Source organism: Agelaius tricolor, unplaced genomic scaffold (assembly GCF_023055355.1).
Source record: "Agelaius tricolor isolate 1412-34295 unplaced genomic scaffold, bAgeTri1.0.p SCAF_7, whole genome shotgun sequence".
NCBI classification, from domain to species: Eukaryota; Metazoa; Chordata; class Aves; order Passeriformes; family Icteridae; genus Agelaius; species Agelaius tricolor.
Window position 1 is genome coordinate 14,846,594 of NW_027269267.1, and position 14,910 is coordinate 14,861,503.

The window sequence follows — 14,910 nt, forward strand, 5'->3', positions numbered from 1 at the left end:
ATTTGTGAGGGAGTTGCTCTTCGAATGTAAACTTTGGGTTTGTAAGCATGATTAACAAGTATTTTTCACCAGCCATTGCCACTTATCTGAGCAAATAATGCCACACACTGAGTGATAGACTTGGTTACATGCTCTGTCTCATTGCACTGTTTTCACTGCATCATCTCACCCTACAGCTTCCCTGGACAAGGACTAGGCTGATGGACATGGTTCTCCCAATAAATGATGCCTCCATTTAGTGTCTGTTCATGTGCTCTGGCAAAGATGATGATTGCTCTTGTATTTTACTGCTTCAGGATTGAACTTGTGTTTCTAGTTTGCCTGTGACTTTCAGCAATACAATTCACCAAATGCATGCCACAGTTGGAAAGTAGTAAATTTATTGTTGTTGTTGTTGTTTTTGTTGTTGTTATTAATCATTTGCCTTCCTGCCTTAGTTAGACTGAACAGGTACTGGGGCAGGAAAGAGTCCCCCCACAGTATCTTTGTCCAGCAGGCAGCACAATAGGCCTATACATTGGTTAGGACCTCTTGGCATGATTATAAACATCAATTGTAAATTAAATTCATAGCCTGGAGATATGAGGAGAACTTATATATGGCATCCTAAATTGTGATATTCTGAGGTAAATTGCATTAGGCTTTTTGAAAATCATTATTTTGAGAAAAAATGCTTTTGGTTTGTTCAATTTTTACAACTAAATGCAAAATTATTACAGTGCATGCTTAACCTTTAAAATGCTTAATAGCAGGACAGTTCTTTGCACCCAGGCAGATTTTACTCCCAGCAGGACTCATGATCTCACTTAGATACAACAGCATTGAGTATTTAGATAAAATTTAGAGCTAGCACACTTCAAAAATAAAATAAAAATAACCAAGCAAGCATGAGTCCAGGTGCATGCCAAACAAAAGACTAGCTTGACTTTAGACAGCAGCAAAACAGAGCAAATAATGGCTGCAATAGATGAATAAAGCTGCAAGCCTGGCACTTACTGTTTTGATGTCTTCATTAATATATGTGTCATTCATTATAAACTGAGGGTAACCAACTTTCGCCATAACTGCTTTTGCCTTTGAAAAAGAAAAAGAGAAAAAAAAGTTTTGACAGATAAATCCACTTCTCAGCATACAGCTTTTTCTCTTTCTTGCTAAGTTTCCACTTGGTATTATTATGCTTCCCTGGAGCCATCCTAATGTAACTTCAAAACAACCTGCCTACAAGGTAAACTTGGTGCCACAAATGAGCTTGGCATCACAAGGCAGAGGGTCCAGATTCTGCTGTCAGATTATCACAGTGGGTCTGTCACTGCCTGCAGAGCTCTTGCGTACTTACAGCGACGTGTCTGAGTGCAAAGTCTTAACAGCTGATTTTCCCTACAGGGTTTTGTGTTAATCAGATGGTCAAATGCCTGTTTGTACACTGTTTTCCAAAGGACAACAGGAAATGGCCTGTTTTGCTATGGCACAGTAGCTGGTACAAATCCAACTGCTAAAACAGATTTGATGCACAGATGTGAATCAAGCTTGATCCCAGCAAGCGCAGCCTGGCGTTTCCACTGAGGGCCACTTCCATTTGCACCTGAGGATGGGTCCTTTTCTGTACTTTCTGAAAACCACAGGACTGGTCTGTGTGTAGTTATCCAGTTTCCCTCCCTTTCTTTGCAGTCTTTGCTCTTTTCCTAATGCCACTAGAGGTGTTAAAATAACACACCCCATTTTTCATTAATCCTCTTTCAGCTGTGATTTGGTCCCTGCATTTATGCACAACCTGTGCAAATAGTCCAGTGTGAAGTAGCTGTAGATGAGTATTCCCACTTTGTAAATCATGGTGTGAGTTTATAAACAGCCTTGGTAAAGTCCTCACAAAAACATCAGACACCCAAAATCTCTGTGGAAACAAGTTTCCAGAAGAAAAGCAGAAGTACACTAAAAGATAAGATGACATACCAAGAAGTGAAATGTGACAAGTCCATAGGATAAATTACAGCTATGATGGACTAGGTTAGCACAAAACTTTAATTTTTTATATTTTCATGATGCTGAATATAATTTCTCCATAAGTCTTTGGAATTCCCTTCATTCAAAAAATGCTCCTCTGTGGTCATCAGACTCTGATGTCAAAACGCAAATGAATATTGCAAGATATGAAAAACAATAAATGATTGGCCTTTAAACCAAGTACAACTGTACCAAGCCTGCATTCTGCTCTCTATGAGCAGAGCCTGGGTCTTTTTTAGGGTCCAACAACTTTTATTCCTTTTTGCTTCAGGGACTGACTGCTTAAGGGAAGATTTCCCTTCCTCCACACAGCCTTTCCCCTTCTCCCACTTCAGAGCATCTCAATACAGCAGGGCCTCCTATACAGCAAGACATAAAACCAGCTGTTCCACAACTTTCAGAAGAAAGGTGATGGAGGATTGCTTCCACTTAACCAAAGTCATTCTGTCTCCTCTTTCATTTTTCAAGAAGAAAGGCCTCTTTTCTTCTTCAAACTCCTTCAATTTCTCAATCTCACTTCCAACCCGAAGTCATAATCCTCCATTTGTGACATCACAATTAATTGTGGTTGAGATAATTAAGATGTCACAAACAGAAGATAACAACTTCAGGTAGGAAATTAGCAGCAGGAGCAGACAATCTCTTAAGCAAGAAAGATCCCATTGTCATGCAAATTGCCCTAGTAATAAAAAAAGCATTGGAAGAAAAATGCTGAATGGAAAATATGAAATGAGCCAAATTAACTCTCAACAGAATGTTTCCCCACTTTGCCAGAAGGTTCAGCAGTCTTTCATGATATTTTAAAGGCTGTGATGGGGAGGGAGAACAAAAAGCCAGGAAGGGAACACGATTCATCTGCAAGTTTGTATGTAATCAAGAGTGTCTAAATTTTTCCTGGTGGTGTTGTCGGGTCCAACTGACCGAACTTTGCAAGGAAACAGAAAATTTCCTTTACCATTTCCCATGTTTCAATACTAGTTAAAACTAGCTTTGGAAAAGGATAAAGCAAAACCCAACAGTTTTAATTTCTGCTAAGTCAGCTACTTAAATCAGGTGGATCTCAAATGTTCTGCATGAGTTCATAATTGGCTTTGTGACTTTCACATTTGATGTTGTGAGATTGAGATTTCTAAGCATGAGAATAAAATACTCAGACACTATGGAGATTTTTTATAAAGTCTATATAAAACCCTAGTAAATAACAGAGTGTGTCTTGAGATTTTGAAAAGCAACCTCAAAAGGTAATGCTGCTTGTAGTACTTGGATGCTTTGTATGTCTAAAGCTGTCTGTATTTTGTGAGATATAGATAGATAGATAGATAGATAGATAGATAGATAGATAGATAGATAGATAAGGGGGAAATGTTATATTATTGCATTTGTTAAATAAAAGGCATTACCACAATATGTGTGGTTTAGAGATCTGAGCAAGTAAGACAGACAAAGCTGATGCTGACAGTGAAGGATGTTTGGCTCTTGGTTAGGTAAACTGTTTCCTATAGCCAAAGCAAAACTCATGAGAGACCATAGGAAGCCTTCTGAAGTCCTTGGGAATTCCTCTGACTGGGACTCCTCCTAGAAGCTTTGCATCAAGTGCAAACCTTTTCAGCAGAGCCCAGCACAATTTATTTACACAACCGACAAGTTAGAAAGTATCATAGGTTTCAGAATTTGCATGTTGGAAGTTTTGTTTCTGTGCCTATTTTTCTGTTCACTTGTGTAATATTTAACAGCAGTCAGGAGATTCCTTATTTACGTAGCACAAGGAAGTGGAAAACTCTTCTATAGCTTGCTTACTCTTTGATAATGATGTCATTATTTTCCCCTTGATAGGATTAAAAGTATGTATAAGATACCAGCCTTCCAGGAGGCAAGCACAGGGAGTCAAATGAAATGTGACAAATGTACAGGAAACCAGCCATGTGGTAGTTGCACATGAATCCACCATGCACAACTTTTTATGGTTTAAAGGCTCATTTAACTCTTCTCTCTAATTTGCATATTAAACAGCCATGTGTGCAGGAAGAAAAGAGGCACTGGGGTACTTCCCCCAGGCATCATTAAGCACTCAGCTGAGTTGGGCTGCTGGGTAAATTAAGGAAACTCATTGCTGCAGGGTGCTTTAGGGTAAGTCATGACAACTCTTTCCTATCCCAGCAGCCAGAGAGAGTAGGCTCCGAGGCAGAGGAGCCAGAGTGGGACTATTCCACCACTCCTTGTGCATAGAAGTTTCCCCACTGACTTCAACACAGCCAGGATTTTACCATCAGTGTCTTTCTGTCACAGGGAGAGCATTGCAAGGCAGTTTTACTACACAGACAAGATAATAAAGGAGCTTTCACTCTGCTTAACAACCTGCCAACGTGGGAATGCACACGTGTTTCAGTGCTCCAAAGCAGCCCAGTTCCCAGCCTATTCAAATTCTTACTTGACAACCAAGCATGTGAGCATCCTGAGAGCCTTTTTGCCTCTCAGAGTATGACTTGGATATTTTATACAATACTAAGTACTGACATATTTTACTTACTGTAAAGAGAAAACAAAACAAAACATATATCTCACAACAAAGTTTTATGAGTCCAACAGAGATCTTCTGTATATTAACTTACTCAATAACTTTGTGAAGATCATTTTTAAGCTTCTAAATATATAAAAAATTAATACAATTACAGTTCACTGAAAAATTAGCATGAAATACATTGTGAAAGCTAAAATCATTCATGGCAAAGTAATGTTCCATTTAATTACAAAGATTAATTCAGCCTTTATATATGTGCCCAGTCTTTTCATTTTTCATTGAGAACAGATGATTCAAGAGCCATCTGGTAATACTGCTGCATAAATATCACTGCATCTATCTAGAGTTTACATATGGAAAAAATAGGAAAATAGAGTGGTGGATCTTGGCAAAACACAGGAAAGTTCCATCACAGGGCTAAAGCCCAACCCTACAGATGTCAGTAGGAAAACATTACTGACTTGAGTGAGAGATGGATTGAGCTCACCCTTATGATGCACAGTATTTCCTTTGTGGGAAAGTGAAATATCAGGGATTTTCACATTGTCAACCACAATGGAAAGTGAAGTGGCAACTCAAACATGAACACTTGGCCTGAAATGACAATTTTTAACAGTACTTGATCTGCAGTGAACAGTCTAATGCACACTCAAGAATACAGATTAACATTATTTATTTTTAAAACTTAACTGTCCTCATTTTGTTTTGTCACAGTAATAGAAGCTGTGTAGACTTTTCAAGAACTAGTGTTTCATTTAATAACAATTCACATACCACCACTTCACACTGCACCATAACCATTCCCTCTGTATTACAATAATTGTTTTGAATGCTCTAAAATACTTGCCAAAGTAATGAAGAGAGAAAACACAGATATCATTTCATCTTTGTAATAGCTTGAGGCCAAGGTCAAAGAAAAAGTAAAATAAATAATCAAGTGACTTGTGCAAGTAATGACACCCCATGTATGCATACAATTGCTTTCAGTTAAACACACATTATGGTTCCAAAAGTAGCTGAGTCCATTTAACAAATTTGTGCTGCCAAATGGAAAAAAATTCCTAGTCCTTGTCCTTCTTCCCCACTCCTCTCAGCTCTGTCCATAGTTCTTCTCATGCTGTCCTGCACCCACAGCCTCCAAAGGCTGCCTCAGCTCCTTAACACCCCTTTCTGTGGGGCCACCAAAAACACCCATAACACAGCAGAAATTTAACCAAGCTTTTCCCCAGCCAGATCACTGAGCTCAATCACTCACTCACCACATGGAAACCCAACAAGTTCTGGAACTTTTACAAGCCAAGTGCTGGGGACAGATGATGTGACAAAGTGGAGAAGATTATGTGGTACAGTAGTTACCTCCTCCTCTGAATGAGCTTTTGAAACCAAAGCCTCACTCAGACAAAACTTACTGGCAAGACAATATTATTTAGTACACTTTAAAAGACCATACCATACCATATAATCCTAGGAAACAGAGAGGAAAAGGCGCACAGCAATTCCCAAGACAAGTGTTCATTGAGATTATATGTTCAGTCTTAATATCTACTATTCAGCAAGACAATATTATTATTACACATAAAGTTTAAAGCATCTAAAAGTTTAGTAGGACTACCATGGACAAAAGAATCAGAAAAAGCCACAATGTACATCAGTGCTACTCTTTTCTAAATCCATTCTGGCTCTCTGGAATACAAAGATTCAGTCATTGGTTCAAGCACTGTGACAAAAGTTTCACTGGAATTAACTTTTCCGTTTAAATGAGTCCCACATTAATTTTATTTTTTTTAAGCAATAGAACTGGATGAAGTCAGAGAAAGTGTGAAACTAGATCTTTATTTCAGTCTTACTTAAATAAACATACTAATTGACTGTGATATTTTCATAAGCACAACTCCTCAGTTCAATGCAGCACTGCAACTAATAGATTCAGTCATTTTTTCTCCTTCCACCAGAAACTCATTCTGCTGCCAGCTTTGCTTTAATTTTGCTGAGGAAAAAAATTCTTTCTCCATTTTATTTTCACTCAATTTTCCACTTGCAACCTCTGTATGACAATTAGCATGATCCCATTCCAGAATATTATATGTGAGAGACATATATTCTGTCTTTCACATACAGAACATCATATCTGCAGTATCTTTCTTTGTGGCACACAGAAAATAACTTCATCTTTGAAGATATAAATGCATTTATACTGCAGACCAGCACAACTGAGCTCCTGGCACAGGATGTGCTTAACTGCTAACTATTCCTGTCCAAAGCACCTGGGTGAGTTTTAAGGGTCTTTGGATTCTCAGTGGAGCTGGAATGATGCCCATGGACCAGAAGAAAGGGTGATGCCCAGATATGGAAAATGACTCAGCTGTGGCACCACCAGCAGTGACAGCTCAGCTCCAGTGTGGGATTCTTCTGCACTGGATTCCTCCCTGCACACCTGTGGATCACTTGGGGCATGACTGCCCCAGGGTGCGGGCAGACCTGGGAGCTCTTTCAGCTGCACTTTGAACAAGCCAGAAATGAATGTGCTGTGCTCTGAAGACACAGACTATCATTAGTATGATGCTGATATAGATACAGATATAGACACATGCCCCACAGCATGTGCTGCTAAGCTGCCTTTGATAGGACTCATGCCAAGCTAGGCTTGGAGTCTTACTTAGCACTGTAAAAAACCATACTGCTCCTGCCTTTATTTTCAGGCAACATTCCATGTTTTCCAATATAGTTATCTCTGAAAATCAAACAACCAAACACATTCCCCAACTCCAAATTAAAAAAAAAAAAAGAAAAAAAAGCCACCTTTGGTTGGTCTTTGTCACATTGGTGACAAAGCTGCAAAAATTATTATATTCAGTTTTCTATAGAAACTCCTTTCTGAAAGTGAAGGGACTCCTTCACTGCTCACCCCTCAGAGCACCTCATGAGTTGATTCATACTCCCATTTTCATGCCATCTCTTGCTAGAAACACACTCACCTTGATCAAAAAATCTTTTCTGCTGTTTTGTTTTAGCTCAGGGTAAGCAGCAGGCTTAAGAAAACCCACTGTGCTAGCAAAATGAAAGTTCACAGGGACCCAAAACACCGCTGTGTGCTGAGATTTCTGGCACTGGACACTGAGAGAGGGGCAGGCTCAGAGATCAGGAAAGGGTGAGGAAGCTCTCTCCCCATCCTAACTGTGTGGGATATGATTCACCATAGTGTTTCTTCTCCAGTTTTAAGCAAAACTCTGAATAACCTGTTCCAGAAAGGAACAACTTCTGACCTTAGTCTCTGCTTGCATCAGTTTACATTAATTTAACATTTTCAAGGTTAAGCAAAGGTTGCTGAGCTCTTTTTATTTAAATAAAGGATAGCATGTGAAAAATTCCCTTTTCATTTCTCATTTCACAAGTGAGCTTCAGCCGCAGTCTTGCTGCAACTGAGACCAGACATGGTAGAGACCCTTTATAACACTACTCCAACTGAAATAGTGACTGAGAACTTAAACACCAGGAGTACTCATGACTTGCATGTTTTATCTCTGAGGAGGAATTCCTTTTGCTTGAACAGGGACCTGACCAGCATGCCACTCTCAGTTGTCCATGCCTTGTAATGTGTGGGGGGAAAGCACATGCGTACATAATCAAATACACAGGCTGCAGAACACAGAGGAAAAATATTCAGAAAATGCTCTACTCAAGATCAAATTCCTCTCTATTCCAAACCTTTACATATTCTTAGTTTTAAATAAATTATATCTAGGTATTTTCACATTGATGAAGCTCATCCCATACGCAGAAAACTGAGCACAAGACACTTCACAGCTCCCTCACAAATGAGGGCAGCTGAGGAAGCCTTTATTCTTAGTCCCAGCATCATGGCCTCTAAAAGGCCACTAAAGGAACAAATTCCTGAGTCTGATGAGCTGCTTGTGGTACAGCTCCTTTACAGGTAAACTCCAGCAATACCAGTACCTGAAGCCATTTAAAATCTCACCACTTTGCTTCAGACCCCAGTGACTGGTACAATACCTGAGCAAGCTGAAGTGAGGCTGGTTCACACACCTGGTTGTGAACAGCTCAGTGCCCACACTGAGGGTCCATGGTGGGGTCCCAGCCCACAGCCCTGCCCTGCTGAGCTCCTCACCCACTCCCAGGCAGCAGGCAGCTCTCCTCAGTGGGCATTTACAGCAGGTGGAGATCACCCCAGCCAGGAAATGCACTTTCATTGCAGAGAGCGAGGCAATGCCAAGCAGATCCCTGAGCATGCCCTTGTAGACTCCTCACACAGAGAACAGCCCTCCTGCGCCTCCATATCTGCTACTGCTGAGCAGGGGATGGACTACACTGTCTTTTGTAACTGTACCTCTGCAGGAGACAGGTTTACTTGTTAAAACAACAAAGATAGTGAAAGCTAAAGCTGAAACAAACCCAGACTTCCAAGGGTGGTGGAAGATCTCTTGCTCTTTGGAAGAATTACTCTGTCATTTAGCATAACAATGTTTTCATGTTGCGTTTCTGCCATAAAAACCTTCAGATTCACCCTGGTCCCTGAGCATCTGCAGGTGTCTGTCCATCTGTCTCCCTCCTATTTCAAGCATGAGATTTGTCACAACTGTTTTGATGTTACACACCCATTCTGGCCTTATATAGTTGTGGTTGAGTCTGAAAAATGACAGCGGTGAGATCAGGGTTAAATACAATTTCCTCTCCCTTCACCTGTTTTCCACTATCTTTTTGCACAGTGCTCAGGTTATTAATGGAACTGACATCCCTGCACAACTGAGTGAGCAGTAGCAGCAGCCAGATAACAAGGGAGAAGCTGACAGCAGCAATCTAACCCCAGAGATAAGAGATAAGCAAACATGCCATGGCTATTAGTTTCAACTCTGGCCAATGGAGAAGAACGTCTCCTGTGGTTACTGTTCAGGAAAGCCCAGTCTTCCTGTGAAGGTTAAATTAAATTCAGGATGTGATAGATTATTCTTAGAGTTCAAAAATTAAAGTGTGTGATGAGAAATAAATATTTGATGTAAAATGGATAAGAATGAAAAGGGGATGTTAATCTGATAGAAAGTGAAGACCTATTTTTATTCAGAGAAAAACATGGAACACTTCTACTCTAGAAGAAAAGTACCATTCTGTTTCTTCCGGTGAAAAAATGTTACTCTAAGAATTGGCATTTTCCAAACAGATATCTAAGGAATGGTGTAGGAGTGGCAGCCTCAAAGTCCTGACCAAATTCCAAACTAGGTAAGTAGCACAAATTTTCAAATCCCTTACATCATGTCTGAGAATCATCTTCTTTCCTTACATCTTCCCATTGAGTTGTCTCCTTCTTTTCATATGTCATGGTAGAAGAAGGAATGGGCTGTTCGGCCTGAAAAAGGGATAACTGAGAAGGAACCTCATCAATGTCTCTGAGTATCTGAAGAGAGAGTGTCAGAGGATGGAGCCTTTTGGAGGCTCTTCTCAGTGGTGCCAAGCAACAGGACAAGAGGCAGAAACCGATGCACAGGATGTTCCACCTGAACATGAGGAAGAACTTCTTCATGTGGAAGTGACCAAACACTGGAACAGATTGCCTGGAGAGGCTGTGGAGTCTCCCTCACTGAAGATGTTCACGAACCATCTGGGCACAATCCTGTGCCATGTGCTCTGGGATGACCCTCCTTGAGCAGGGAGATTGGACCAGATGACCCCACTGTGGTCCCTTCCAACCTGAGCCATGCTGTGATCCTATGAAAGATCAGTTAAACCAGGAAGATAAGCCCCTAGTGACATATTTAATGCACAAAGGAAATGCAGACATTGGAAAAGAATTAAAAAGAGTTCACCTTTTCCAAACTTCAACACATTCCAATGTTATGAGGAGATTTGCTCATTGCTCCCTGCGATGCAACTACTACAGTACAACCAGGCCCTCGAATTTTTTGCACCCAGACAGAGACTTCCCTATTTTCAGAACGGTCACTTCCACAAAGGAGAAGCGTGGCTAAGGTTTAATTGGCACTCAACAAAAGTACACTTTCCAATTGAGAAATAGCAAGGTTGTTTCAAGAATATCTGAATCAAACTTTCTAGTAAAACCAGTAAATTAGAAAGTCAGCAGTCTCCCCTATAGGCTTTTGAACAGGAATGAAGTGTCTAACTGCAATTAGAGTCTTTGGAAATTTCTCCTGCTTTTCTTAGCCTTCTGAAGTACGTCTAGCAGTTTCTATAACTGCTCTGAAGCAGTCTTATACTTTGTGAAGTTCTCTGACATCCTTGAAGCAAAGACATAAAGTCATCTTAAAGGAACATGTAAAAGGTGTCTTGCAAGCTTTAGTTTTGAAACTCCATCCCTCTCTTTTACCAAGTATTGTTCTATCTGTTTTGCGTTGGCTTTCATTCTAGAAATAGCCAATGAAATCAGAAGCACTGAGTCTCAAGGCTGGTTCCACTGTCATATTTTTGCATTCATCTTCATAGGATGGATCCACAGACCCCACAAGACTCAAAAGGCATTTCTAATTTTTGCAGGGCACCCAGTAACCACTTTCAAGACTGGATGATTTGTCATCTTTGTGCAAAGTAGCTTGGCATTAAGGAAGATTAATTTCAGCTCCTGAAGCTGTGGTGCCTGGCCTTTTTGTCTGGGCTTGTCTCAGATCTTGATGGAATGTTATATTTCAGAACTGTACCTAGTGCATGCCTTGGACAGGCTATGTGAAGAAAAGCAGGAGGCTCCTTTCTCCCAGTATGTATTGCTGTGCCAAGACTTTAGCACAAGAGTGAGCACAAAAAAGACAACAGGTGTTGATGATTCTCTGGTTTTTGCACTACCACAACACAGGAGAAGGTGACATTTTTCAGTCAAGCAAAAAGACACTCTTTTTACCCACAGAGCACAGTGAGGCAGTGGGACTCATTGCTTTGGGAAGCTGTGGATGAAAATTGTTGTGGGTTCAAAAAGTAATTAGACAAACTCACAGGAGGAAAATATGAGTAGATACAGAGACACCACTTCTGGCTCAGGAAGCAAGTGAGCTGCAGTTTGTCAGAGGCCAGGAAAGGACAGTGGGAATGTGTCCCTTTATGCTCGCCCTGTCCTTGAGTTCATCTCTGAACATCTGCTACTGTTTGGCCACTGTCCGAAGCAGACCCTGGACTCTGCTCTGAGCAGTAAAACTGTCATGGTCAGAGTGAAACCACCCAACTGTGAGGAGACAGAGACCAAGGAGAACCGAGGATGGGGGTTGTGGCTCTGGTAAGTGACTGCAGGGCTGGACAGGGCCAGCAAGTTCCAGCTGGGAAACAAATGGCTTCGGTGGGATAACCCACGGACACCCACCTCCTTTAAAGTACCTATACTTTGTAAAATCAGGGCTTGTACAGATGGCTCTTGATTTCCTAAGGTCCAAATTACACTGTGTTGTCTAGGGAGCTTTGCAGTTCTCTGAAGAAGCAGAACAAGCCCTGTAGGCTAAACAAAGGTACCTAACACTGCCCAAGAGAGCCACCTATAGCTAGGCGCGGTCCTGATATTTTCCTGTGCTCCTCTTGACTCAGTCTTCAGACTCAGAGATGCGGAGAAAACAAATGTTGCATATACAACTTAGAAATAAAGCAAAGCAGCAGGCAAGTTCAGGAGCCAAATGATTGCACAGTGACCTTGGGATTTGTGCTCCATGACTTAAGGAGGTTAATAATGTTACAGAAAAATCTTACTAGAGGAAAAACAAGCTCTTTTTTGGCTTATAATCCATGCTTTAAAAATAGTACTGCAAAGCAAAAGAACTAACTTCCAAATAGGAAGTTATTCCTGTGCCATAGCCTAAGAGGATCTTTTACAAGAGACTTGGAGAATTTAAGAAAAACTTCTTTTTTCAAGCCTCCAGTTAAACCCAAGAAGAAAGGACATTTTAGGAAGGAAAAACAGTGATTAATAAAATAATGGTTCCTGCCCAGGAGTGGGAATAATTTAACATGTCAGTGATGATTTTCCATTGAATTCTCCTTTGAAGAGCAGAAGCAATAAATTACCATTTTAAAGAAGTGAGCCCTCATCACACAAGTTATGTCAATGGAGTTTCAGTTGCGGGTTCCCCCTTTCCCCCATGGCCCACCATGCCAAAACACAGCTGTCAATAGCATTTAGCCACCATAGCTGGCTGCATTCTGCACCTTCATTGTAAGGGAAACTAAAGGGTGTCCCTTCACTCCTGCACCCCTGCAGTCCTGCTCAGAGGCTGTGACGTGGCCATGGGTAATTCACAGAACACGCATTTGAAGAGTGTTGCCAGAGACACCCTTGGAGCTGCACCCAGTTGAATAATTTCTCTGTTCTGCAAATGAGGGCAAAATGTAACGACCCTTACAAAAGGGAGACTAAAAGGGCAAGAACAGAAACTTGTTTGTGGTGTTTGTTTGTTTATCAGAGCATTCCATTGAAAATTCGGGGGATTAACAGACATACTTGAAGCAAATTTGAGATGATACTCAAAGACGGTACAATAAAGAAGGGCTTGAATAGAGCAGAGGTGTAAGGAGAGGAGAGAAAACAGCAGCACAGCACAGAGCTGAGCGCTTCTCCCGGACTCCGAGCTCCTTTGGAAGCAGCGTGAGCTCCATCCAGAGAGCCAGGTGAGAACTGCACGTGAAGGCAGAGCCACCTCGCCCTGTTAGAAACCTTTTCTGTGAGATTGGCTTTTAGATGGTCTGGTTTAAATTCATCTCTCGATCGCAGAAAGAAAGGAATGGAAGGGGGAGAGAGGTAAATTATTAGATGTTATCTCATGATATTGTTTTGTTATAAAAGGAATGTCAAACCTTAACTCTAAAGTATACAACAGCTGAAGAGATTATTCTCAGATATCAAGGCTGCAAGACAATTGTTCCCTGTGTCACATGGAGTAGTATATTTGATCCTTTTAACATCAAATTAGTAGTGTCCCCTCTGAGTAACATAAAACAACAGGACAGACACAAAGAGTCACAGATGGAGTGAATAGATAGAGCTGACAAGCTGCCTAAAGCAAAATTCACGAATAGTTTCTACCAGAGGGTCTTTTGTAAGTCCTTTGGAGGTCGATGGTTCCTTTGATTGCAAAGCATCAGGCTGACAGCAAGGTTTACAAATTTGGCCTCAGCCAAGCACAAAAGAAAGGTGGGCATCAGTCAGAAAACAGGAAGCAAAAAACACACAAAACAGTGAGCATCTGAACCACAGAGAGGATTTGCAATTAATTCTCTTTCAAACCTGCCATGTCCTTTACATTACAATGTTGATCTAAAGATACAATCACCACAAGATTCTCTATGCTCATTGCCCAGACACCCAGATCCTATACTGACTCTCTTCTTCTTTCAGGAAATTTGTAAAAAAATTGTTAATTACCCAAATATGCCTGGAATTAAAGAAAAACTAAAGGAAATTAAATAGATTACATGAAGCAGGCACAGTAAACAAAACCACCATCAGGTTTCTGCAGTTAATTTCTTTTCAGAGCACTTGAACATTTCACAAATGAAGTGTGATTAAAAATACAAAGGATGAGCAAAATATCTGAATCAGTCACTTCCCTGTAGGATACAGTTCTGCCATAGAACTTAGGGCAGAACCTCCAATCTGCACTGCTACAAGGGACAATGGGACAGTTACTGATGAAAACATAAATGACCAAACCATCCTTTACCTAACTAATAGCATCCTTTCTTTACTTAATTGATAGAATAGAATTAGAACATTTTGGTTGGAAGGAAGAACATCTTGTCCAACAGCCAGACTACCTCAGGGTGACCAGAAGTAAAAGCATGATGTTAAGGGCATTGTCAAATGCTTCTTAAACACAGGTTTGGGCCAACAACCACCTCTCCAGGAAGCCTATTCCAGTGGCTGACCACCCACTTGGCAAAGATAAGATTCCTAATGTCCAGTCCAACCTCTCCTGATGAAGTAGCTTTGATCTGCTCCCACACATGCTGTCACTGGATCCCAAGGAGATGAGATCTGCACCTCCCTCTCCACTTCCCCACTTCAGGAAGATGTAGAGGTGGCCCCTCAGCTTCCTCTTTTTTTCCAAACCAGACAGCCCCCAAGTCCCTAGCTGTTGCCCTGCACCTCTTTTTTTCCAGTCCAGACAGCCCCCAAGTCCCTAGCTGTTGCCCTGCACCTCTTTTTTTCCAGTCCAGACAGCCCCTAAGTCCCTAGCTGTTGCCCTGCACCCTCTCTCTCCCAATTTATACTTGGTTCCTGGTGTTTCTCCATCCTGGGTGCAGAGTCCAGCATGTGGGTGACATTTATTGACAAAGAAATGCAACTTTTACAGATCTCTACAATAAAGCAATAGTGGGGTTTTTTTTTAACCAACCAATCTCCCTCATAAAATTCATGCTTGTCTGTGCTGCTTTATTAAAGCCTAAGTATTGAA

General features: G+C 41.0%; 1 protein-coding gene and 1 long non-coding RNA gene across 6 annotated transcripts in view; one reads left to right on the forward strand and one right to left on the reverse strand.

Moving 5' to 3' along the window:
- Nucleotides 1–14,910, forward strand: part of LOC139591619 (uncharacterized) — a 413,264-nt gene that overhangs the window by 342,581 nt on the left and 55,773 nt on the right. The gene's annotated exons all lie outside the window — the stretch shown is intronic.
- PHEX (phosphate regulating endopeptidase X-linked) overlaps nt 1–14,910 on the reverse strand; it is a 95,502-nt gene that overhangs the window by 33,442 nt on the left and 47,150 nt on the right. Inside the window, exon 13 of the mRNA XM_071430398.1 lies at nt 997–1,074. Within this exon, the coding sequence (XP_071286499.1) occupies nt 997–1,074 (78 nt within the window). The remainder of the gene's footprint in view (nt 1–996; nt 1,075–14,910) is intronic.